Source organism: Pseudophryne corroboree, chromosome 1 (assembly GCF_028390025.1).
Source record: "Pseudophryne corroboree isolate aPseCor3 chromosome 1, aPseCor3.hap2, whole genome shotgun sequence".
NCBI classification, from domain to species: Eukaryota; Metazoa; Chordata; class Amphibia; order Anura; family Myobatrachidae; genus Pseudophryne; species Pseudophryne corroboree.
The window spans coordinates 424,776,826-424,804,537 of record NC_086444.1 but is presented as its reverse complement, the minus strand read 5'-3'; the positions used below and the strand labels follow the sequence as shown (position 1 = coordinate 424,804,537).

The 27,712-nt window shown below is 49.4% G+C and overlaps 1 protein-coding gene across 6 annotated transcripts in view; it reads right to left on the bottom strand.

The window, feature by feature from the left end:
- The window catches only part of MORC2 (MORC family CW-type zinc finger 2), a 343,405-nt gene that overhangs the window by 67,626 nt on the left and 248,067 nt on the right, over nt 1–27,712 (bottom strand). For all 6 annotated transcript variants that reach the window (XM_063913415.1, XM_063913413.1, XM_063913411.1 and 3 more), the window contains exon 17: nt 6,999–7,104. In XM_063913415.1, coding sequence (XP_063769485.1) covers nt 6,999–7,104 — 106 coding nt within the window. The remainder of the gene's footprint in view (nt 1–6,998; nt 7,105–27,712) is intronic.

Here is a 27,712-nt window from a genome sequence, read left to right as displayed (position 1 = left end):
GAAGATGGGCCGCCTGAAGAAGACCGTTGTGGACAGCTCTTAGTTCCAGGATGTTGATGGGCAGCCCGGCTTCCAGACTTGACCACCTTCCTTGGAACGTTTCCCCCTGAGTGACTGCGCCCCAGCCCTGAAGGCTCGCATTGGTGGTTACAAGGACCCAGTCCTGAATCCGAACATGCGGCCCTCCAGAAAGTGAGGCAATTGGAGCCACCAGAGGAGTGAAATCCTGGCCTTTGGCGACAGACGAATCCTCTGGTGCATGTGGAGATGAGATCCTGACCACTTGTCCTGGAGATCCAGTTGGAAGGCCCGAGTATGGAACCTCCCGTATTGGAGAGCCTCGTAAGAGGCCACCATCTTTCCCAAAAGGCGAATGCAGTGATGAACTGACACCCGGGCTGGCTTCAGGACCATTGTTTGTATCACCAACACCTTTTCCTGCGGAAGAAACACCCTCTGCACTTCTGTGTCGAGGATCATCCCCAGAAAAGACAACCTCTGGGTCGGTTCCAAATGTGACTTTGGGAGATTCAGAATCCAACCGTGGACTCTGAGTAGGTGCGTTGTGAGAACAATGGACTGCAACAGCTTCTCCTTGGACGAAGCCTTTATCAGCAGATCGTCCAGATATGGAATGATGTTCATCCCTTGTTTGCGGTGGAGAACCATCATCTCTGCCATTACCTTGGTGAACACCCTCGGTGCTGTTGAGAGGCCGAATGGCAGGGCCTGGAACTGGAAATGACAGTCCAATAATGAGAAACGGAGATAAGCCTGATGCAGCAGCCAAATCGGAATGTGGAGGTACGCATCCTTGATATCCAGGGATACCAGGAATTCCCCCTCTTCGAGACCTGATAACACCGCCCTGAGAGACTCCATCCTGAACTCCTTTAGAAAGGGGTTCAGTGATTTTAGGTTCAGAATGGGCTTGACCGAACCATCCGGTTTCGGTACCACGAAAAGGTTCGAATCGTAACCTGTGGTTTGTAAATGAGGAACTGGTACAATGACCTGCGTCTCCACCAACCTCTGGACAGCTTCCTGTAGTACAGTTCTGTCTGCCAGTAGAAATGGCAAGCCTTATTTGAAAAATCGGTGAGGAGGGAGATTTTGAAATTCCAGCCTGTATCCCTGGGACACAATATCTATCACCCAGGGATCCAGGCCGGACGATACCCAGACGTGACTGAACTGTCTAGAGTCTCGCTCCCACCGGCCCCACCTCCAGGCCGCACGGTCCACAGTCATGTGGAGGACTTTGGCGTATCTGAAGTAGGCTTTTGTTCCTGGGAACCTGCAGCAGCAGGTTTCTTGGATTTAACTCGACCTCCCCTAAAGAAGGTATTGGACGGTTTGGCCTTTCTAGGCTTGTTAGGCCGAAAGGACTGAGATGCTGATGAAGAGAAGTATTTCTTCGGAGCAGCTGAGGGAAGAAACGGAGACTTACCCGCCGTAGCCGTGGATATCCACGCATCCAAAGCTTCCCCAAAGAGAGCTTGACCTGTGTAGGGTAGGGACTCCACACTCTTCCTGGATTCCGCGTCGGCAGACCACTGGCGCAGCCACAGTCCCAGACGAGCTGAAACAGACATGGAAGAGATCCCCGCAGCCATGGAACCCAGGTCTTCCATGGATTCTACCATAAAACCTGCTGAATCGTGAATGGTTTGTAAAAAAACAATTCAACATCCCCTCTATCCATCGTATCCAAATCCGCTAGTAAGGTAGCCAACCACTTTACTATAGCCCTTGCAATCCATGCACTAGCAATAGTGGGACGTAATATGGCCCCTGAAGCAGTGTACATTGCTTTAAGTGTATTATCAATTTTTCTATCAGCCGGCTCCTTTAAGGCGGTAGATCCTGGAACAGGTAAAACCACCTTTTTCGAGAGTCTGGACACAGATGCGTCAATAGGCGGGTTTTCCCATTTTTTCCTATCCTCCTCAGGGAAAGTAAACGCCACCTGGACCCTTTTAGGGATCTGGAATCTTTACTCCGGGTTTTCCCATGAGTTCTCAAATATAGCATTCAATTCCTTTGATGCAGGGAAGGTGAGTGAGGCTTTCCTATTTTCAGTGAAAAAAGCCTCCTCAACCTGCTCAGGTGTGATATCATTTATATTTAACACATCACTGATCGCCTCTATCATTAATTGCACCCCCTTTGCAAGAGAGGCAGACCCCCGCAACACATCCCCATTACAGTCTGTGGTATCAGAATCGGTATCCGTGTCATCTTGCGTGATGTTAACAAGCTCACGTTTTTGGGGGTATATAGCGGGGTGTTCTGAGGTACCAGAATCGGGCCATACTGCCATGGAGTTCTGTAATACCTGGGTTGCAGACTCATTACTCGCAACCCTGTCAGAAATCTGAGAAATCCAAGATTTGATAGAGGAAAACCACTCAGGCTCCCTTGCTGGGATCTGTGCTAAACCAGTGCTATTTTGATTACATGGAATGGGATCATCCTGTGAGGACATGTCCTCCGCAGCATATGACACAGTGTCCCTAGACATAGCTAAAGGAGACCACCAAACACTCCACACACACACACACACACACACACACACACACACACGTACACGTACGTGAGGGCAGACAGAGTTTCCCCCCAAAAAAATGGCAAGACACAGAATGGAGCCAACCCATACACAGCGCTTTTACCAAAGGGAGACCCCTTGTCAGCGCTGAATGTGCACCTTAATAGGATACACAGTCATATTGCAGCCTCCCCTGACCCCCCCCCCCCCCCCCCCTTCCCGCCCATTCCTTCTACAACCCCCTGGTACAGTTTACAGATAGCTGGAATTGCTGTGGAGGGACCTTCTTTCCTGGTCAGCGCTGTGCAGGCAGAAAAATGGTGCTGAAACGCTGCTGGGTCCGCTCTGAGGAGAAACTCCGCCCCCAAAATGGTGCTGTCTTCACGCACTTCTTCTGCTTATACTGGCCTGAGGATTTAGTGCTGGCTGAGATCCGGGGACCCCGACAGGCTTCTGGACCAGTGTAGGGTGTATCGCTGGCTCAGGGCGTCCCTCACAGCACCGCACCATGTATCGCTGAGCCATCCCCGGAGCGCAGTTAATACTGCGCTCCTACCCTGTTGCCGCCATCTTCACACCGACCTCCCGCTTGCTAGGGGGTTCGGTGTCTCACTCGCCACCGATTCTTCAGCTCTGCAAGGGGGTGGCGGCATGCTGCTGGGGCGAGCGGTCCCCTGCGGCGGAGAACGATCAGACCCCTCTGGAGCTCAGTGTCCAGTCAGTGGAGACAGTGGCTCAGACCTCGCAGGGCAGACACTGCTCCCCCCCTCAGTCCCTCACTGCAGGGAGGCTGTTGCCAGCAGCCTCCCTGGAAAACAAAAAACTCTGAAACAATATTTTACTAGGAAAACTCAGGAGAGCTCCCCTAGCTGTGACCAGCTCCTCCTGGCACATTTTCTAAACTGAGTCTGGTAGGAGGGGCATAGAGAGGAGAGCCAACCCACACTCTCAAACTCTTAAAGTGCCAATGGCTCCTAGTGGACCAGTCTATACCCCATGGTACTAATGTGGACCCCAGCATCCTCTAGGATGTAAGCGAAAGCGGCACTAGTGTGAGTGCCTTGTTGACAGGGACGGGCTTTCAGCACACATTAAAGCACGCCCCTGTCAGCTAGACTGACGTCATTGGACAGCGGATCCAGTGATGGATCCGCTGTCCAATCACCCACACAGCGGCGCGGGGAAGCAGCGGCGGAACAAGAAAGCAGCTGGCATACACACCAGGCAGCAGAGGATGTGTACTTCTGTGGGCGCTGCCTGGAAGACAGTGTCCCAAACAGCGCTGTAAGTAGGCTGGGGCAAGTGATTGCATATTGGGGACGGCAATGTCTACCTACCCGGCTCCTTGTGTACACTCAGGACACGGAGCTCCGGGCTCAGCCTCTTACCACCGCCGCCGGACCGATTACTGCATGGGAGCCGAGGCCCCGCCCCATGCCAGACAGGCGTACTGAGACCGGCAACGGGCCTTCTCCCTGTCCTCGGAAACGGCGCCCAGCAGCGGTGGGTGTCTTCGACCTGCAATGAGGGGTAAGAGAAGTGGAGGCTGTGGGAGAGAGAGACGCACAGATGGTATGAGGAGGCTAGGGAAATGAGGTTGTAAGCACTTGTAACTGTCAGGTGGGGGGAGGCACCAGGCAGACAGCAGCACACTAATGCTCCCATTTATGTGAGAAAGACCTGCTTTGTTTATTTAAAAAGACTCCACAGCGCTGTTTTAAGTCAATGCTATATTTTTCTTCCCCTAATTGATCTAATTCCCCTCATTCTTTCTAGCACAGGGCATCAAGATGTCTAGTTTGTGCTCTGGTCCCGAGTCACATTATTTATTTATTTATTAACAGTTTCTTATATAGCGCAACAAACTCTGTTGAGCTTTACAACTGGACACAATTAGAAGACAAAACCGGATAAAAACAGTCAGAGGTAGGAGGGCATTGCTCGCAAGCTTACAATCTATGGGGACATTACAATGATTCCCATCAGCTCACCTCCCCTCATTCCCCCTGACTCGCCTGGTGGTGATAAGAGCTTGAAAGCAGCTGCAGCTCGGTGATCTCTTTCCATTACCCTGCCACAGCTGGCACTGGGGAGGGGAGCAGAGCCAAGTGCAGATAATCTGCGGCAGCCCCTGAGGCAACGAGAAGCCCAGAGCTAGGAGTACATTCAGTGGCCGGCGCTCTTTCCTCTACTTCCTCTTTCTACGCCCTCCTAGCCAGCAGCAGCACTGGCGCCTGCACTCTCCCAGACTGGGGACTCTGCACAGGGCACGTCTGCCCAGGACCTAGGTGAGAAGGGGGCAGCTGGGCTGGGTGGGAAGTGACTGGGCAACTCACCCCCAGATCCTCTGCACCCACCTGGGTGACATGGGCTGCAGGGAGATATTGGGGATGGGGATTCAGAAGCCAATTGGTGATGCTGCCCATACCATCCTGTGTAGAGCTGTACTATAACCACAGTATATACACAAGGCTGCAGGACCTTCAGTACTTTAAGTCAAAGTAAAACAGGCACATTAATAATGTAGTAGATGCATCTGGATTCTATCTCTTCAAAAAAAAAAAAAAATCAATCAATGAAATACATAAGAAAAACAAGATTTTGGTTCTTACCTGCTAAATCTGTTTCTCGGATGCCATGTGGGACAATGGAGAACCATGGTATATCTGGTGCTGGAGGAGTCTGGGCACCAGGAAGTTAACTTTAAGGACAGCCCAGGCTCCTCCTCCCCTATACCCCACCCCCTGACAGACAGTTTTTTTTTTTTTTTTTTTAAGTGCCCTGAGGTGTTGGGTATGTTATTTTTCAGCTGTACTTAATTTATTTTTACAAACTTCAGGTAGCAGCTGAACATCCGCCCGCGTGTTCCAGTACCTGGCACTGGTGTACTGAGAGCTGTCATTGCAGGCAGCAGCTCAGACCACGCAGTCTTCATAGCAGGTAGTGAGCTACGGTCGCATCCGGATCACCAGAGAACAAGTAAGTAGCTTCCTGCAGTCTACTCAGACCTAAAATGATTCAGACCCGGAGAGGTCCTCTGTTCAGGAAGAGGAAAATACTAGTTCAGTAAATGAGAAAGCCTTAATAGCAGCAGTTAGATCTACTCTGCTGGTTAAGGACTTGGAAGTTTCTCAGCCTCGGGATTAATCTCAAATTAAGCTCAAGATAAAAGGAAGCCATAAACATCCTAACCAGTGGTTCTAGATTTCCAAACAGCTTATGCCTTTTTATACTTTCCCTTCGTGGGATAGATCCAAATGTGAGACTCCTTCATCTGTAGATGTTCCCATAGCTCCTTCCTCTGCCAAATATGGCCTCTCTTTTTCCCCCTGCTACGCCATTTGTCTTTGTGTTGTCCTGCACGATTATGGCTTTTTTAATTGCCTTAATACCAATTCCATTCCCAGCTCCACTTCTTGAAACAATTGTTAAAATAAAATAACTGTTTATTGAACCTTCAGCTATAGGAACCCATCAATAATGGCCCTCATCTCCCTTGCTTTTTGCATTGACTATGAAGCCTCTTTAAAGACCAATACGCAACTCCAAAGATCTCTCTGGGCTTTGAGAACCCAAATTAAAATATAGTCAGTAGTCATGTTGATGATTTAGTGCTTTCTTTATTAACCCTCTGTTTCACTTCCTGGAAGATTTCGTAGAAATTTTAAGTTGAAAGCCAAATTGAGAAAATCTGAAGCAATGGGTATAGGTCTCTATTCTCAATTACTAGGTCAACCATTTCTATGGAAAATAAGGTAAATAGATGACCTAGGCATTATAGTTTTAAAAATACTTATATGCTATACCCAGTTAATTACCAGTTTATTTAAGGAGCATTATTCAAATTCTAATTAGGATTATAGGTGGATCATAACATGAACATTCCTGCATAAACGGTGTGTGAATAATGTTACGGTTTCCTCTTGCATAACAAATAAATGTATAGAACAATGCTCCATGTGAGAACTTTTGGTGTAGATGTACTAAGCAGTGAAAAGAGCGGAAAAGTGAGCCAGTGGAGAAGTTGCCCATGGCAACCAATCAGCTGCTCTGTATAAATTTGTAGTACGCAAATGATTAATGTTACATCAAAGCTAATTGGTTGCCATGGGCAACTTCTCCACTCTTTTTACTGCTTAGTACATCTCCTCCTTTGTCTCATACAGAGACTCACTCCACATATTTATTTTACATTTAGTAGCGTGTTCTTTGAATGTTTGTGTTTTGAACATCACAAATGCAGACTGGTTACAGGTTCATAAAGCCATGTGATTGTACTAATGCTCTGATTGGGGAAGGGTGATTATAGCAACTCCAATTATCCTTACATAGTGGACGCCACGATGAACACAAACAAAGATCAATAAGCACTTGCACCCTCATTGAAACTCAGAATAAAAACAATACTGTTACTGTACAAAAGAGTTGTATTGGTCTTAAATCTACAGACCTATCCTGTTCTACATCAGGATTCAGGGAGCAGACCCATGTATCCGGGTACTCTTTCTCCACAGCACTCAGCTGGAATGGAAGCGTCCTCCACTTCAAACATACATCTGCAAAGGCAAAAAAAAGATATATTTTTTTTAGGTAAAAAGCAGCAAGCATGGAGAATAACTAAGAAAAGTCACAACTGGGTAACTTCTGATATATATTGACAAGTGGGAAAAGTAACCATCAACAGAAATACAAAGTAGATGTACTAAGCCTTGGGCCGGTATCCAATTACCTGCAGTCATTTACCACGCGTAATTGTGTCGCTAGTGGCTAATCTATTGTCCCCAAAAAGCTGGCGCCAAAAACCCCCACATGGGCCCTTGTGTCTGGCCAGAGCCCCCTCATTGCCCTTTATATGCCAGAGATCCCTCATTTCCAGCAAAGCAGTCCCTTGCCCTTTTATATGGCAAAGCTCCTCATGCCCTTATATGCTGCAGTCCAGTTTCAAAGATTGCGTTCAGATTCCGCTTCCCGAGGGAGAATTAGGCTAAACCACACTTGTCTACACCGGAATACACTCCCCGGTGGGCGGCGGCAATGCGTTTGCACGGCTGCTAAAAACTGCTAGCGAGCGATCAACTCGGACTGACCACCTTTTTGTATTACAAAGTTTGTGAACATTGAGCCATCAGAAAGCAAAGGTTTCACTATCTCACTCAAAAAATCCCGTATTTCGGAATATTTGGATATGGGATACTCAACCTGTATATGTCAGTTTGTGTAATTTTAACTTCTATGTTTCACTGTTGTCCGCGAAAATAAATTATCCCAGTTTTAATAATAATAATAATAATAATAATAATAATAATAATAATAGGTTAATTTTTAGGTGTTCTAAATATCTTTCTCCTGTTTGCGTCAACAAAACAGATTCTTCTCTTTTTTTGTAAACCTGTTAGCTGTATTTGCACTGTAGTTGACAGCACCCCCCATATCGATAATACATTACTTTGTGATAACAAAAGGGGTCTTACAAGTGGATGTATGTTAAATAATTCCATACTCTCACAATATTGGCCCTCATTCCGAGTTGTTCGCTCGGTATTTTTCATCGCATCGCAATGAAAATCCGCTTAGTACGCATGCGCAATGTTCGCACTGCGACTGCGCCAAGTAACTTTGCTATGTAGAAAGTAATTTTACTCACGGCTTTTTCATCGCTCCGGCGATAGTAATGTGATTGACAGGAAATGGGTGTTAAGGGGCGGAAACACGGCGTTTCAGGGGCGTGTGGCTGAAAACGCTACCGTTTCCGGAAAAAACGCAGGAGTGGCCGGAGAAACGGTGGGAGTGCCTGGGCGAACGCTGGGTGTGTTTGTGACGTCAACCAGGAACGACAAGCACTGAACTGATCGCACAGGCAGAGTAAGTCTGAAGCTACTCCAAAACTGCTACGAGGTTTGTGATCGCAATATTGCGATTACTTCGGTCGCACTTTTAAGAAGCTAAGATACACTCCCAGTAGGCGGCGGCTTAGCGTGTGTAACTCTGCTACATTCGCATTGCGACCGATCAACTCGGAATGAGGGCCATTAATTTAATCCAGAGTGTGCAGATACCAAATCTATCTGGTGTAAAAAAAAAAAAACAACAACGGCATTTATGGTAAGAACTTACCGTTGTGAAATCTCTTTCTGCGAGGTACACTGGGCTCCACAGGGAATGACATTGGGGTGTAGAGTAGGATCTTGATCCGAGGCAACAACAGGCTAAAAGCTTTGACTGTTCCAAGAATGCATGGCGCCGCCTCCTCTATAACCCCGCCTCCGTGCACAGGAGCTCATTTTTTGTTAACCAGTCCAATGCAGTAGCAGGTAAAAGAAAAGACAACCATTAGAAGCCACATACACCACATTCTCACAACAGGAGAAAGTGTCAGCGGCTAATGCCTTACCAACCCAAAGAAGCCCAGTGTACCTCACAGAAAGAGATTTAACAATGGTAAGTTCTTACCATAAATCTCATTTTCTGCTGCAGGGTACACTGGGCTCCACAGGGAATGACATTGGGGATGTCCTAAAGCAGTTCCTTATGGGAGGGGACGCACTGTAGCGGGGGTACAAGAACCCGGCGTCCAAAGGAAGCATCCTGGGAGGCGGAAGTATCGAAGGCATAGAACCTTATGAACGTGTTCACTGAGGACCACGTAGCCGCCTTGCACAATTGTTCAAGGGTTGCACCACGGCGGACCACCCAAGAAGGTCCAACAGAGAGTAGAATGGGCCTTAATGGTAGGAGCTGGAAGGCCAGCCTGTACATAAGCATGTGCAATCACCATTCTAATCCATCAGGCCAGGGGCTAGCCTGCTGAGAGCAGGCCAGCCACGTTTGTGAAAACCAAACAGTACAAAGAGAGTATCAGACTTCTGAAGGGAAGTAGTTCCCTTCACATACAGTAGATACGGAGAGCCCGTACCACATCCAAAGACCACTCTTTGGAAGACAATTCAGGAGAGGCAAAGGTCGGAACCACAATCTCCTGATTAAGGTGGAAAGAAGACGCCACCTTAGGTAAGTACCCAGGACGTATTCTAAGAACCGCCCGATCACGGTGAAAAATCAGATATGGTGACCTACAAGACAAGGCACCCAAATTGGACACAACCGTCTAGCAGAGGCAATAGCAAGCAGAAACAATACCTTGAGAGAAAGCCACTAAGGTCTGCAGATTCAAGAGGTTGAAACGGAGACCCTTGCAACGCCTCCAGAACCATCGACAAGTCCCAAGGAGCCACAGGCGGGGTATAAGGAGGTTGAATCCGCAACACACCCTGAGTGAACGTATGCACATCAGGTAGAGTCGCAATTTTTCTCTGAAACCAAACCAACAAGGCAGAAATATGAACCTTGATGGAGGCCAGACGAAGGCCCAAGTCCAGGCCCTGTTGTAGAAAGGACAGAAGTTTGACCGTACTAAACTTGTAAGCGTCATAATTGTTAGATGCGCACCAAGCAAAGTAAGAATTCCAGACCCTATGGTAAATCCAAGCAGAAGCCGGTTTCTGGGCCTTCAACATGGTTTGAATGACCGCCTCAGAAAATCCTTCGGCCCTTAAGATGGAAGCGTCAAGAGCCACGCCGTCAAAGCCAACCGGGCTAAATCCTGATATACACAGGGGCCCTGAACGAGGAGATCTGGACGCTGTGGAAGTAGAAGGGGACGCTCTATCAAGAGACCCTGAAGGTCTCAGAACCAATGCCGTCTGAGCGATTAGAAGTAGGATTCCTCCTCCTTGCTTGAATTTCCTTATTACTCTGGGCAGGAGTGACACCGGAGGGAACACGTATTGCAGCTGAAAGTTCCATGGAATTGCCAGTGCATCCACGAACACTGCTTCAGGATCCCTTGTCCTTGCTCCGAAGACCGGGACCTTGTGACTGTGTCGAGACGGCATCAGGCCACATCTGGAATGCCCCACCTGTCCACGAGGAGTTAAAACACTTCTGGATGGAGGCTCCACTCTCCGCCGTGTAGGTCCTGACGACTGAGAAAGTCTGCTTCCTAGTTTAGGACCCTCGGAATGAATACTGCCGATATGGCTGGCATATGGTGTTCCGCCCACTGAACAATCCGTGATACTTCCCTCATTGCCATGCGGCTTTGAGTGCCGCCTTGATGATTGATGTATGCCACTGTGGTGGCATTGTCCGACTGTACTTGAACAGGTCTGTTCTGTTTTAAATGCTGGGCCAAGTTCAGTGAGTTCAACACCGCCCGCAGTTCCAGAAAGTTTATTGGGAGGAGAGACTCCTCCCTGGTCCACCGACCCTGAAGGGAGTGTTGCTCCAACACCGCGCCCCAACCTCTCAGACTGGCATCCGTCGTCATAAGGACCCAGTTGGAGATCCAGAAGGGACGACCCCTGCTCAATCGTTGGTCCTGAAGCCACCAGCTCAGTGACAGACGGACCTACGGAGACAAGGAGATCATTTGAGACCTGATCCGGTGAGGCAGACCGTCCCACTTGGCAAGAATCAACTTCTACAGAGGGCGGGAATGGAATTGAGCGTACTCCACCATGTCAAAAGCCAACACCATGAGACCTAGCACTTGCATCGCCGAACGTATCGACACTTGCGGACGAGATAGGAAGCATTGAATCCTGTCCTGAAGCTTGAGGACTTTCTCCTGAGACAAGAACAACCTCTGGTTGTGAGTGTCCAAAAACGCCTCCAGGTGCACCATGCTCTGAGCAGGGACCAGGGAAGATTTCTTCCAGTTGATGAGCCACCCGTGGGCTTGCAGAAACTGGATAGTCAGATAAAGATGGCGTAGGAGAATTTCTGGGGAATTTGCCAGGATCAACACGTCGTCCAGGTACGGTAGGATCCTGACCCCTTGACGGCGGAGTACAGCCGTCATTACTGCTATGACCTTGGTGAAGACTCGCGGAGCCGTGGTCAAACCAAAAGGTAACGCCCGAAATTGGTAATGGAGGTTGCCAACCGCAAACCTCAGGTATTGCTGATGCGACATTGCAATAGGAATATGCAGGTAAGCATCCTGAATGTCCAGGGAGACCATATAATCCCCAGGTTCCAAGGCCAGAACAATAGAGCGAAGAGTTTCCATACAAAACTTGGAGACCCTCACAAATTTGTTCAAGGACTTGAGGTTGAGAATGGGTCGAGAGGACCCATTCGGTTTCGGGACTAGGAACAGCGGTGAATAGTACCCCTTGCCTCTCTGAGCCAGGGGCACCTGTACTACCACTCCTGTGTCCAGGAGGGACTGCACCACCGAATGAAGAGTTTTTGCCTTCACCTGATCCGAAGGGACGTCTGTCAGGCAAAATCGATGAAGGGGGCGATTTTTGAAGGATATGGCTTAACTTCGAGTGACGACTACCCGTACCCAGGCATCGGAAGTGGTCTTCAACCATTCCTGGGTATACCCTAGAAGTCGGCCCCCCACCCTGGGATCCCCCAGTGGGAGGCCCGTCCCATCATGCGGCAGGCTTGTCAGTCTTGGAAGCAGGCTGACGGGCAGTCTAGGCCCGTTTGGGTTTGGGCTTAGTAGGTTTGGAAGTGAGTCTGTTTCGGATACGCCTGACCCTTTGCTTTCCCTGAAGGATGAAAGGAAGTACTCTTAGCCTTCGGTACCGAAGGAGCAATACTAGGTAGACATGCTGTTTTAGCAGAAGCTAAGTCAGCCACTATCTTGTTGAGGTCTTCTCCGAAAAGAATGTCTCCCTTAAAAGGGAGCACCTCCAGGATTTTATTATAGTCCAAATCCACGTATCAGGACCGCAGCCAGAGAATCCGGCGAGCCAGTATGGACGTAGAAGAAGCCTTGGCCGCCAGAATACCAGCATCAGATGCCACCTCCTTAACGTAATGAGAAGCTGTGACAATATACGATAGACATTGTCTAGCATGATCAGATGCGTTGGAAGACATCTCAGCTTCCAACTCCTGAGCCCACGCCTCAATAGCCTCTGCAGCCCAAGTCGCTGCAATGGTGGGCCGATGCGCAGCACCCGTTAAGAGTGTAAATCGCCTTTAAACAACCCTCCACATGATTATCCGTCGGTTATTTCAGAGACGTTACGGCAGTTACAGGCAGAGCAGAGGATACCACCAGCCGCGCCACCTGCAAATCCACTGGCGGGGGTGTCTCCCAATTCTTACTTCGCTCCGCCACGAGGGGATAGTGAGCCAGCATCTTCCTGTGAGACGTGAATTTCTTTCCTGGATTTTCCCAGGATTCCTGACGTATGTCAACTAAATGGTCAGAATGAGGTAAAATAAGATTTTAAACCTACCGGTAAATCTATTTCTCCTAGTCCGTAGAGGATGCTGGGGACTCCGTAAGGACCATGGGGTATAGACGGGCTCCACAGGAGATAGGGCACCTAAAAAGAACTTTGACTATGGGTGTGCACTGGCTCCTCCCTCTATGCCCCTCCTCCAGACCTCAGTTAGAGAACTGTGACCAGAGGAGATGGACAATACAAGGCAGGATTTAGCAATCCAAGGGCAAGATTCATACCAGCCCACACCAATCATACCATGTAACCTGGAACATACATAACCAGTTAACAGTATGAACAAACGACAGTAACGGTCCAAGACCGATGTCAACTGTAACATAACCCTTATGTAAGCAACAACTATATACAAGTCTTGCAGAGTTTCCGCACTGGGACGGGCGCCCAGCATCCTCTACGGACTAGGAGAAATAGATTTACTGGTAGGTTTAAAATCTTATTTTCTCTTACGTCCTAGAGGATGCTGGGGACTCCGTAAGGACCATGGGGTTTATACCAAAGCATCCAATCGGGCGGGAGAGTGCGTATGACTCTGCAGCACCGACTGAGCAAACGCTAGGTCCTCATCAGCCAGGGTATCAAACTTGTAGAATTTAGCAAATGTGTTTGACCCCGACCAAGTCGCCGCTCGGCAAAGTTGTAATGCCGAGACGCCTCGGGCAGCCGCCCAAGAAGAGCCCACCTTCCTAGTGGAATGGTCCTAAACCGAATTTGGTACCGGCAATCCAGCCGTAGAGTGAGCCTGCTGAATCGTATTACAGATCCAGCGAGCAATAATCTGCTTCGCAGCAGGAGCGCCAATCTTATTGGGCGCATACAGGACAAACAGAACCTCTGTTTTCCTAATTCTAGCCGTCCTGGCTACATACATTTTTAAGGCCCTGACTACGTCCAGGGATCTGGAATCCTCCAGGTCACCTGTAGCCACAGGCACCACAATAGGTTGATTCATATGGAACGAAGAAACCACTTTAGGCAAAAATTGCGGACGTGTCCTCAATTCAGCTCCATCCACATGAAAAATCAAGTAGGGGCTCTTGTGTGACAAAGCCGCCAATTCTGACACTCGCCTTGCTGATGCTAAGGCCAACAACATGACCACCTTCCAGGTAAGAAATTTCAACTCAACCTTGTTAAGCGGTTCAAACCAGTGTGATTTTAGGAAATGCAACACCACGTTCAGGTCCCATGGTGCCACTGGAGGCACAAAAGGGGGCTGGATGTGCAGCACTCCCTTTACAAACGTCTGGACTTCTGGAAGAGAAGCCAATTCCTTCTGAAAGAAAATCGAGAGGGCCGAAATCTGTACTTTAACCGAGCCTAATTTCAGGCCCATATCCACTCCTGTCTGTAGGAAGTGGAGAAGACGACCCAGATGAAAATCTTCCGTAGGTGCATTCTTGGTCTCACACCAAGACGCATACTTTCGCCAGATACGGTGATAATGTTTCACCGTCACCTCCTTCCTAGCCTTTATTAAAGTAGGGATGACCTCTACCGGAATCCCCTTTTTCGCTAGGATTCGGCGTTCAACCGCCACGCCGTCAAACGTAACCGCGGTAAGTCTTGAAATACACAGGGCCCCTGCTGCAACAGATTTTCCCTCAGAGGAAGAGGCCAGGGATCTCCTGTGAGCATCTCTTGTAGATCCGAGTACCAGGCCCTTCGAGGCCAGTCTGGGACAACGAGTATCGTCTGTACTCTTCTTCGTCTTATGATCCTCAACACTTTCGTGATGAGAGGAAGAGGAGGAAACACGTAGACCGATTCGAACACCCATGGTGTTACCAGTGCGTCTACTGCTACTGCCTGAGGGTCCCAATACCTCCGAAGTTTTTTGTAGAGGCGTGACGCCATCATGTCTATTTGAGGAGTTCCCCAAAGACGTGTTACGTCTGCAAGGACTTCTTGATGAAGTCCCCACTCTCCTGGATGGAGATCGTGTCTGCTGAGGAAGTCTGCTTCCCAGTTGTTCACTCCCGGAATGAAGACAGCCGACAGAGCGCTTACATGATTTTCCGCCCAGCGAAGGATCCTTGTGGCTTCCGCCATCGCGACTCTGCTTCTTTTCCCGCCTTGGCGGTTCACATGAGCCACTGCTGTGACATTGTCTGATTGAATCAGAACTGGTAGGTTTCGAAGAAAACTCTCCGCTTGTCGAAGGCCGTTGTAAATGGCCCTGAGTTCCAACACATTGATGTGTAGACAGGACTCCTGGTCTGACCAAAGCCCCTGAAAAGTCTTTCCCTGTGTGACCGCTCCCCATCCTCGGAGGCTCGCGTCCGTGGTAACCAGGATCCAATCCTGAATTCCGAACCTGCGACCCTCCAGGAGGTGAGCACTTTGCAACCACCACAGGAGGGTCACTCTGGTCCCTGGGGACAGTTATTTTCCGATGTAAGTGCAGATGGGACCCGGACCACTTGTCCAGAAGGTCCCATTGAAAAGTCCTTGCATGGAACCTTCCAAATGGAATGGCCTCGTAGGCCGCCACCATTTTCCCCAGAACTCAAGTGCATTGGTGAACTGACACCCTTTTCGGTTTTAGCAGGTCTCTGACCATGTTCTGGATGTCTTGGGCTTTCTCTATTGGGAGAAAGACCTTCATTTGTTCCGTATCCAGCATCATACCTAGGAACGGTAGTCGAGTTGTCGGAATCAACTGACTTCGGTAGATTTAGAATCCAACCGTGTTGCTGGAGCACTCTCAGAGAGAGCGCCACACTGCTCAGCAATTTCTCCCTTGATCTCGCTTTTATCAGGAGATAATTGTGACTCCATGCTTGCGCAGGACCACCATCATTTCCGCCATTATCTTGGTGAAAATCCTCGGGCCGTGGAAAGTCCAAACGGCAACGTCTGAAATTGGTAATGACAATCCTGTACAGCGAATCTCAGGTATTCCTGATGGGGGGCATATATGGGGACATGAAGGTACGCATCCTATATGTCCAGAGACACCATAAACTCCCCCTCCTCCATGTTGGCTATTATCGCTCTGAGAGATTCCATTTTGAATTTGAATTTTTTTATGTACAGGTTTAGGGATTTCAGATTCAAAATAGGTCTGACCGAACCGTCCGGTTTCGGGACCACAAATAGGGTTGAATAGTAACCTCTTCCCTGCTGGTGCAGGGGAACCTTGATTATCACTTGCTGTATACACAGAGTTTGAATTGCAGCTAATACTACATCCCTTTCCGATGTGGAAGCTGGTAGGGCCGATTTGAAAAATCGGCTCGGGGGCACCTCCTCGAATTCCAATTTGTAACCCTGGGAAACTATTTCCAACACCCAGGGATTCAGGTCCGAACTGACCCAGGCCTGACTGAAAAGTCGAAGACGTGCCCCCACCGGTGCGGACTCCCTCAGGGGAGCCCAAGCGTCATGCTGTGGGTTTTGGAGTAGCCGGGGAGGACTTTTGCTCCTGGGCACCTGCTGAAGCAGGTGCTCTCTTGCCTCTGCCCTTACCTCTGGCGAGCAAAGAGGATCCCCGACCTCTTTTGGACTTGTGCGACCGAAAGGACTGCATCTGATTAGGGTGTTACTTTCTTTTGCTGTTGGGGAATATATGGTAAAAAAATTTGCTTTACCTGCTGTAGCTGTGGAAACCAGGTCCGTCAGCCCATCCCCAAACAACACATCCCCCTTATAGGGTAGTACTTCCATATGTTTCTTGGAATCCGCATCACCCGTCCATTGGCGAGTCCATAAGGATCTTCTCGCTGAGATAGACATGGCATTGGCCCTAGAAGCTAGCAATCCAATGTCCCTTTGAGCAACCCTCATAAATAAGACTGCGTCTTTAATATGGGCTAGAGTTAGGAATATAGTATCCTTATCCATATTATCAAATTGATCTGTCAGCTCATCTGTCCAAGCTGCAATTGCGCTACACACCCATGCCGACGCAATTGTCGGTCTTAACACAGCACCCGTATGAGAATAAATACACTTTAAGGTAGTTTCTTGCCTGCGATCTGCAGGGTCCTTAAGGGCCGCTGTGTCAGGAGACGGTAGCGCCACTTTCTTGGACAAGCGCGTCAGGGCCTTGTCCACAGTGGGGGGTGTTTCCCAAATCTCCCTGTCCTGCTTAGGAAAAGGGTATGCCATATAATTCTTTTGGGGATCTGCGGTCTCTTTTCCGGAGTCTCCCAAGCTTTTCCAAAGAAATCATTTAATTCATGAGATGTGGGAAAATTAATAATCTGTTTCTTTTCCTTAAACATGTGTACCCTTGTGTCGGGGACCGAGGGTTCATCCACAATATGCAACACATCCCTTATTGCCACAATCATACACTGAATGGTTTTAGTCACCCTAGGGTGCAATTTTACTTCGTCATAGTCGACACTGGAATCAGAATCCGTGTCGGTAGTAGTGTCTTGTGTTAAGGGACGCTTTTGAGACCCCGACGGGCCCTGTGAGTCGGTCCAATCTGAGGATTGACCCCCTGATGTCCCCCCTAAAGTAGCCTTATCAAGCCTTTTATGTAAAGATGCCACACTTGCATTCAACATATGCCACATGTCCATCCAATCTGGAGTCGGCACAACCGACGGGGACACACCATTCATTTGCTCCACCTCCTCCTTGGAGAAGCCTTCCGCCTCAGACATGTCGACACACACGTACCGACACCCCACACACACAGGGATTAACCTATAAGGGGACAAAACCCCAACCAGGTCCTAAGGAGAGACAGAGAAAGAGTATGCCAGCACACACCAGCGCTTAAAACACTGGAAAAAAATATGTCCAGATAGCGCTTTTTTATATATATATATTATGCCAATTCCCACTCACTGCGTCGCTAATGTGCCCCCCTCCTCTTTTTTCCAGCCTGTGTTCAGCAGGGGAGAGACCAGGGAGCCAGCGTTTTCCCCATGCAGCTTCTGTGGAGAAAATGGCGCTGGTTAGTGCTGAGGATCAAGCCCCGCCCACCCGACGGCGGGCTTCGGTCCCAGTGATTTTTCAATAAAATGGCGGGGGATCATAGATTTACTGCCTCCGCAGTCTAATCCAACTGTATTTGTGCCAAAATGTGAGGTTTATTGCTGCCCAGGGCGCCTCTACCCCTGCGCCCTTCAGTGCTGCTCTGTGTGTGTGTGTGACTGGGAGCAATGGCGCGCAGCTTACCGCTGCGCGCCTTACCTCATGAAGATCTGATGTCTTCTGCCGCCTAAGATGTCTTCTGCCTTCTCTGTCCGGCTTCTATCTTCGGCATCTGTGAGGAGGACGGCGGCGCGGCTCCGGGACGAACCCCAGGTGAGACCTGTGTTCCGACTCCCTCTGGAGCTAATGGTGTCCAGTAGCCTTAGAAGCAGTGACCAACTTGACAAGCCAGCTCTGCTTCTCTCTCCTCGGTCCCACGATGCAGGGAGCCTGTTGCCAACAGGACTCCCTGAAAATAAAAAACCTAACAAAATTATTTTTCCACAGAAAACTCTGGAGAGCTCTCTGCAGTGCACCCATTCTCCTCTGGGCACAAGATCTAACTGAGGTCTGGAGGAGGGGCATAGAGGGAGGAGCCAGTGCACACCCATAGTCAAAGTTCTTTTTAGGTGCCCTATCTCCTGCGGAGCCCGTCTATACCCCATGGTCCTTACGGAGTCCCCAGCATCCTCTAGGACGTAAGAGAAAACTTGTTTAACTACTTTCTGACGTTTAAACCTGTCCGGTTTCTTAGGGGCAGCATCCGGCTCTGGGTCATAAGTGATTTGAAGAACTAGCCTGATAGCCTACAATAAGTCAGGAACATCCACCTGTAAAAAAGATTCCCCATCAGAAGCATCAGGATCAGAATCTGTGGGGTCAGTATATAAGCCATCCTCATCAGACGAGGTGTCTGGGACGTTGGTAGATTGTGAGGAAGTTATAGCCCGCTTAGAGGACCCCGAGGTCTTGGGCGGGCGAGGGTTAGATTTCTGTTTAGTCAGTGATTGATTCAATTGCTGTAACTGAGAGGACAGATGATCTGCCCATGGCGGATTAACCGCAGGGACCATAAGCGGTTGTACCGGCACAGGAGGTCCCATAGGGGGCGCAAGTCTAGTTACTAGCGTACTCAAGAGCTTGGAAAACGTAGCCCAAGGCGGGTCATTTTGAACCCCCGTTGCTACGGTCCCACTGGGGGGTAAAGAACCCTCAGAACCAGAACCCTCAGCTGCTATATTCTCCTCAAACGTGTCTGAGGCGTCACCACCATGCAATGTGGGATCAGCCCCAGCTCCGTCGCCCCTTGTAGCTGACATATCTGAAAGCTCAATGGAAGGCAACCCAGTACAATATCAGCAGCACAATACCTGACAAGAACCCCCTGTGTAGTGTATTTGCACAAACAGAAAATTCCAGAGGTATATGGTGACTAAAATTCACAGAGAAAAAATAAGATTTTACTTACCGATAAATCTATTTCTCGGAGTCCGTAGTGGATGCTGGGGTTCCTGAAAGGACCATGGGGAATAGCGGCTCCGCAGGAGACAGGGCAGAAAAAAGTAAAGCTTTTTCCGATCAGGTGGTGTGCACTGGCTCCTCCCCCTATGACCCTCCTCCAGACTCCAGTTAGGTACTGTGCCCGGACGAGCGTACACAATAAGGGAGGATTTTGAATCCCGGGTAAGACTCATACCAGCCACACCAATCACACCGTACAACTTGTGATCTAAACCCAGTTAACAGTATGATAACAGCGGAGCCTCTGAAAGATGGCTTCCTTCAACAATAACCCGAATTAGTTAACAATAACTATGTACAATTTATGCAGATAATCCGCACTTGGGATGGGCGCCCAGCATCCACTACGGACTCCGAGAAATAGATTTATCGGTAAGTAAAATCTTATTTTCTCTATCGTCCTAGTGGATGCTGGGGTTCCTGAAAGGACCATGGGGATTATACCAAAGCTCCCAAACGGGCGGGAGAGTGCGGATGACTCTGCAGCACCGAATGAGAGAACTCCAGGTCCTCCTTAGCCAGAGTATCAAATTTGTAAAATTTTACAAACGTGTTCTCCCCTGACCACGTAGCTGCTCGGCAAAGTTGTAATGCCGAGACCCCTCGGGCAGCCGCCCAAGATGAGCCCACCTTCCTTGTGGAGTGGGCCTTTACAGATTTAGGCTGTGGCAGGCCTGCCACAGAATGTGCAAGTTGGATTGTGCTACAGATCCAACGAGCAATCGTCTGCTTAGACGCCGGAGCACCCATCTTGTTGGGTGCATACAATATAAACAACGAGTCAGATTTTCTGACTCCAGCTGTCCTTGCAATATATATTTTTAATGCTCTGACAACGTCCAGTAACTTGGAGTCCTCCAAGTCACTTGTAGCCGCAGGCACTACAATAGGCTGGTTCAGATGAAATGCTGACACCACCTTAGGGAGAAAATGCGGACGAGTCCGCAGTTCTGCCCTGTCCGAATGGAAAATCAGATATGGGCTTTTGTAAGATAAAGCTGCCAATTCTGACACTCTCCTGGCAGAAGCCAGGGCTAGAAGCATGGTCACTTTCCATGTGAGATATTTCAAATCCACCTTTTTTAGTGGTTCAAACCAATGAGATTTTAGGAAATCCAAAACCACATTGAGATCCCACGGTGCCACTGGAGGCACCACAGGAGGCTGTATATGCAGCACTCCCTTAACAAAGGTCTGGACTTCAGGGACTGAAGCCAATTCTTTTTGAAAGAAAATCGACAGGGCCGAAATTTGAACCTTAATAGATCCCAATTTGAGACCCATTGACAATCCTGATTGCAGGAAATGTAGGAATCGACCCAGTTGAAATTCCTCCGTCGGAGCACTCCGATCTTCGCACCACGCAACATATTTTCGCCAAATTCGGTGATAATGTTGCACGGTTACTTCCTTCCTTGCTTTAATCAAAGTAGGAATGACTTCTTCCGGCATGCCTTTTTCCTTTAGGATCCGGCGTTCAACCGCCATGCCGTCAAACGCAGCCGCGGTAAGTCTTGAAACAGACAGGGACCCTGCTGAAGCAAGTCCCTCCTTAGAGGTAGAGGCCACGGATCTTCCGTGATCATCTCTTGAAGTTCCGGGTACCAAGTCCTTCTTGGCCAATCCGGAACCACTAGTATCGTTCTTACGCCTCTTTGCCGTATAATTCTCAATACTTTTGGTATGAGAGGCAGAGGAGGAAACACATACACCGACTGGTACACCCAAGGCGTTACCAGCGCGTCCACAGCTATTGCCTGCGGATCTCTTGACCTGGCGCAATACCTGTCCAGTTTTTTGTTGAGGCGAGACGCCATCATGTCCACCATTGGTCTTTCCCAACGGGTTACCAGCATGTGGAAGACTTCTGGATGAAGTCCCCACTCTCCCGGGTGAAGATCGTGTCTGCTGAGGAAGTCTGCTTCCCAGTTGTCCACTCCCGGGATGAACACTGCTGACAGTGCTATCACATGATTCTCTGCCCAGCGAAGAATCCTTGCAGCTTCTGCCATTGCACTCCTGCTTCTTGTGCCGCCCTGTCTGTTCACATGGGCGACTGCCGTGATGTTGTCCGACTGGATCAACACCGGTTTTCCCTGAAGCAGAGGTTCTGCCTGGCTTAGAGCATTGTATATTGCTCTTAGTTCCAGAATGTTTATGTGAAGAGACGTTTCCAGGCTCGTCCATACTCCCTGGAAGTTTCTTCCTTGTGCGACTGCTCCCCAGCCTCTCAGGCTGGCGTCCGTGGTCACCAGGATCCAATCCTGTATGCCGAATCTGCGGCCCTCCAATAGATGAGCACTCTGCAACCACCACAGAAGAGACACCCTTGTCCTTGGAGACAGGGTTATCCGCAGGTGCATCTGAAGATGCGACCCTGACCATTTGTTCAACAGATCCCTTTGGAAAATTCTCGCGTGGAATCTGCCGAATGGAATTGCTTCGTAAGAAGCCACCATTTTTCCCAGGACTCTTGTGCATTGATGTACAGACACCTTTCCTGGTTTTAGGAGGTTCCTGACAAGCTCGGATAACTCCTTGGCTTTTTCCTCCGGGAGAAAAACCTTTTTCTGAACCGTGTCCAGAATCATCCCTAGGAACAGCAGACGAGTTGTCGGCATTAACTGGGATTTTGGAATATTCAGAATCCACCCGTGCTGTTTTAGCACTTCTTGAGACAGTGCTAATCCCATCTCTAGCTGTTCTCTGGACCTCGCCCTTATTAGGAGATCGTCCAAGTATGGGATAATTAATACGCCTTTTCTTCGAAGAAGAATCATCATCTCGGCCATTACCTTTGTAAAGATCCGAGGTGCCGTGGACAATCCGAACGGCAGCGTCTGAAACTGATAGTGACAGTTTTGTACAACGAACCTGAGGTACCCCTGGTGTGAGGGGTAAATTGGAACGTGGAGATACGCATCCTTGATGTCCAAGGATACCATAAAGTCCCCCTCTTCCAGGTTCGCTATCACTGCTCTGAGTGACTCCATTTTGAACTTGAACTTCTTTATGTACAGGTTCAAGGACTTCAGATTTAGAATAGGCCTTACCGAGCCATCCGGCTTCGGTACCACAAAAAGAGTGGAATAATACCCCTTCCCTTGTTGCAGAAGAGGTACCTTGACTATCACCTGCTGAGAGTACAGCTTGTGAATGGCTTCCAAACCGTCTCCCTTTCGGAGGGGGATGTTGGTAAAGCAGACTTCAGGAAACGGCGAGGTGGATCTGTCTCTAATTCCAACCTGTATCCCTGAGATATTATCTGCAGGATCCAGGGATCTACTTGCGAGTGAGCCCACTGCGCGCTGTAATTTTTGAGACGACCCCCCACCGTCCCCGAGTCCGCTTGAGAAGCCCCAGCGTCATGCTGAGGCTTTTGTAGAAGCCGGGGAGGGCTTCTGATCCTGGGAAGGAGCTGCGTGTTGCTGTCTCTTCCCTCGACCTTTGCCTCGTGGCAGATATGAATAGCCCTTTGCTCTCTTATTTTTAAAGGAACGAAAGGGCTGCGGTTGAAAAGTCGGTGCCTTTTTCTGTTGGGGAGTGACTTGAGGTAGAAAGGTGGATTTCCCGGCTGTAGCCGTGGCCACCAAATCTGATAGACCGACTCCAAATAACTCCTCCCCTTTATACGGCAAAACTTCCATATGCCGTTTTGAATCCGCATCGCCTGTCCACTGTCGCGTCCATAAAGCTCTTCTGGCCGAAATGGACATAGCACTTACCCGTGATGCCAGTGTGCATATATCCCTCTGTGCATCACGCATATAAAGAAATGCATCCTTTATTTGTTCTAACGACAGTAAAATATTGTCCCTGTCCAGGGTATCAATATTTTCAATCAGGGATTCTGACCAAACTACCCCCGCACTGCCCATCCAGGCAGTCGCTACAGCTGGTCGTAGTATAACACCTGCATGTGTGTATATACTTTTTTGGATATTTTCCATCCTCCTATCTGATGGATCTTTAAGTGCGGCCGTCTCAGGAGAGGGTAACGCCACTTGTTTAGATAAGCGTGTTAGCGCCTTGTCCACCCTAGGAGGTGTTTCCCAGCGCTCCCTAACCTCTGGCGGGAAAGGGTATAATGCCAATAATTTCTTTGAAATTATCAGCTTTTTATCAGGGGCAACCCACGCTTCATTACACACGTCATTTAGTTCTTCTGATTCAGGAAAAACTATAGGTAGTTTTTTCATACCCCACATAATACCCTGTTTAGTGGTACCTGTAGTATCAGCTAAATGTAACGCCTCCTTCATTGCCAAAATCATATAACGTGTGGCCCTACTGGAAAATACGGTTGATTCGTCACCGTCACCACTGGAGTCATCGCCTGTGTCTGGGTCTGTGTCGACCGACTGAGGCAAAGGGCGTTTCACAGCCCCTGACGGTGTTTGAGTCGCCTGGACAGGCACTAATTGATTGTCCGGCCGTCTCATGTCGTCAAACGACTGCTTTAGCGTGTTGACACTATCCCGTAGTTCCATAAATAAAGGCATCCATTCTGGTGTCGACTCCCTAGGGGGTGACATCCTCATATTTGGCAATTGCTCCGCCTCCACACCAATATCGTCCTCATACATGTCGACACACACGTACCGACACACAGCAGACACACAGGGAATGCTCCTAACGAAGACAGGACCCACTAGCCCTTTGGGGAGACAGAGGGAGAGTTTGCCAGCACACACCAAAAGCGCTATATATATATCAGGGATAGCCTTATAATAAGTGCTCCCTTATAGCTGCTTTGTTATATCAAAATATCGCCATAAATGTGCCCCCCCCTCTCTGTTTTACCCTGTTTCTGTAGTGCAGTGCAGGGGAGAGACTTGGGAGCCGTCCTGACCAGCGGAGCTGTGAGAGGAAATGGCGCCGTGTGCTGAGGAGATAGGCCCCGCCCCTTTTCCGGCGGGCTCGTCTCCCGCTATTTAGAAAAATTAGGCAGGGGTTAAATATCTCCATATAGCCTCTAGGGCTATATGTGAGGTATTTTTAGCCTTTATAGGTACTCATTTGCCTCCCAGGGCGCCCCCCTCCCAGCGCCCTGCACCCTCAGTGACTGCCGTGTGAAGTGTGCTGAGAGGAAAATGGCGCACAGCTGCAGTGCTGTGCGCTACCTTTAGAAGACTGCAGGAGTCTTCAGCCGCCGATTCTGGACCTCTTCTGATTTCAGCATCTGCAAGGGGGCCGGCGGCGTGGCTCCGGTGACCATCCAGGCTGTACCTGTGATCGTCCCTCTGGAGCTTGATGTCCAGTAGCCAAGAAACCAATCCATCCTGCACGCAGGTGAGTTGACTCCTTCTCCCCTCAGTCCCTCGCTGCAGTGATCCTGTTGCCAGCAGGAATCACTGTAAAATAAAAAACCTAGCTAAACTTTCTCTAAGCAGCTCTTTAGGAGAGCCACCTAGATTGCACCCTTCTCGGCCGGGCACAAAAATCTAACTGGAGTCTGGAGGAGGGTCATAGGGGGAGGAGCCAGTGCACACCACCTGATCGGAAAAAGCTTTACTTTTTGTGCCCTGTCTCCTGCGGAGCCGCTATTCCCCATGGTCCTTTCAGGAACCCCAGCATCCACTAGGACGATAGAGAAATACACAATAAGTAGATCTTGTGAAACACCTATATTAGATAACCCTGATGCACGTAGCCCCCCTCAGGTTGTAGAATATAGGGATACCAATCTGAGTGAGATATACGAAATGGAGGTCACACAGCAGCTATATGCACACACACAGAGTCACATTGAACAATGCAGAAATTATGACATGCAATAAAACTGCACTGGACTAGCAATACAGAGTAATACTAAGTATAGCTATACAATCAATAGATATAACAATGCACAGTAAAGACTGGATGTATATCACAGGGTACTTGTACTACATAACCCTGACTAAATGCACTCTTTCTTAACGAAAACCAACAAGCAGACATAAGTGTCCTGTCAAATGCACAGCGTTGACATGCAGGTGGCTTTACAGAGGAGGATTTGCCCAAACAGTCCCAGGATCAGCTCAGCTTGTCCTAATGGCGCCCAAACGCTGACAGGGAGTGAGGGAGAGAGAGATGCAGCTCCAGGGCGGGAACATTTACTCTAAATGGCGCACTGGGGCTGGGGGAGGGGCTGCAGGTCAAAGCCTTATCCCCCTGCTGGACTTCACCACCGGGTACTGTGGGCTATATAATAAACTGTTTTTAATAAAACCGACCTGTGCCCTTGCCCTGGCGGTCTAGTAGGGTCCCTGTACTGCCACAGTGTCCACGCCAGCGCGCGCCTCCCACCGACCGCGCCGGATCGCGATTTCCCGCGGGTCCCACCTGGGGGACCCTCTTACCTCCTCCCTGTGTGCGGCCACACGATCCAAGAGGGCAGCGGTGGTGTGTGTGACTGACGAAGAAGAACCGGAGCCTCCGCTGTAAGTACCCGGCAACCAGGGCGCGGGAGTATACAGCGCCACTGGGGGAGGTGATGGAACTGCAGCAGGAGATGTCTGACTGACATCTAACACTCACAGTGTGTCTGCTGCAGCCTTTGAAGTCTTCATTTTTCACTTTAAAATGCTCTTCTCAGGGCTGCTGGAGCAACCCCCCTGTTGTATGCCTGCATTGCATGGCACCAACTACAAAACTGAGCTCCTGCGCACGGATACGGGGTTATAGAGGAGGCGGCGCTATGAATTCTGGGAACCGTCAAAGCTTTTAGCCTGTTGGTGCCTCGGATCAAGAGCCTACTCTACACCCCAATGTCATTCCCTGTGGAGCCCAGTGTACCCCGCAGCAGAAAGTCAAGTTGAAAGTATAGGTCAGGATGACTCTCTAAATGCTACTTCCTCAGACTCTTGAAGAAAAATGTGTCCCCACTTTATGTGCCTTCTCTGTAGTAATCTTAGCCTGAAAAAATAAATCTGATGCGAGTAGCTTTCACTCAGGAATGCCACAAATTCTACTACGCTGCATTCCAAAAGATGAAGTGGGGCTTAAACAGTTCATATCCCACCCCCACCTATCCTGTACACGGCTACATCAGTTACAGCAATCAAATACATCCTTACTAGCAGCTTTCAATAATACCTCAAGAGCAGACACTCTCCCCAATTTGTAGACAGGGCAAAAAACAAATGCAGTTTTAATAGTGGAGGTTTTGAGAGGCAACACTTAATGAGACTAAGGATCAAATTCTATTATCCGCAGTAATTTACTGCACCCGGAAAAGGGTGGCAGCCTTAGGATTTAATGCCTGGGACTATTCAATTACAGCCCCCTTTCCTCTCATGGGGGTATATGCAATTAGCGGCTAATCGCGGCAATTTTTCGCCCGTTTTTTTAATTCGACACAATTCAACCGTCGAATTCCGGCAAGTGGGTGCCGAAAAAACCCGTAAAAAAATTGCGTGTGGTCCACCCTCCAAAGCATAACCAGCCTCGGGCTCTTCGAGCCGGTCCTGGTTCTAAAAATCCGGGGGGGGGGGGGGGGGGTGCTGGTGCAAAAAATACGGGGGACAAAAAGAGTAGGGGTCCCCCGTATTTTTTACACCAGCATCGGGCTCCACTAGCTGGACAGATAATGCCACAGCCGGGGGTCACTTTTATACAGCGGCCGTGGCATTGAATATCCAACTAGTCACCCCTGGCCGGGGTACCCAGGAGTGGGGAGCCCTTCAATCAAGGGGTCCCCCCCCCCAGCCACCCAAGGGCCAGGGGTGAAGCCCGAGGCTGTCCCCCCCATCCAAGGGCTGCGGATGGGGGGCTGATAGCCTTGAGAAATTTGAAAGAATATTGTCTTTTCCAGTAGTACTACAAGTCCCACAGCAAGCCCCTTAATGAGACTGGCCCGATACAGACACTGGATTGAGCCGAGTATAATTTTTTTCACAGGTACCCCGGATTCTTCAGTGACGAGGGGGGCGTGGCAGTCGGCGGGTCAACATAGGTAAGTATGTGTGTGTCGACATGTGTGTAATAAAGTTTTACTATCACGGTGTGCGTGTCCTGTTTTTATTTGGGTATTTTTTTTCCAGTAGAACTACAGGTACCAGCGGGCCCGTTTTTCTCCCACATGCTGGTACTTGTGGTTCTCCAAGTACCAGCTTGCGGGGGAGGCTTGCTGGGACTTGTAGTACTACTGGAAAAAACAATATTCTTACACTTTTCTCAAGGCTATCAGCCCCCCATCCGCAGCCCTTGGATGGGGGGGGGGGGGGGGACAGCCTCGGGCTTCACCCCTGGCCCTTGGGTGGCTGGGGGGGGGACCCCTTGATTGAAGGGGTCCCCACTCCCCCAGGGTACCCCGGCCAGGGGTGACTAGTTGGGTATTTAATGCCACGGCCGCAGGGCGCTGTATAAAAGTGACCCCCGGCTGTGGCATTATCTGTCCAGCTAGTGGAGCCCAATGCTGGTGTAAAAAATACGGGGGACCCCTACGCTTTTTGTCCCC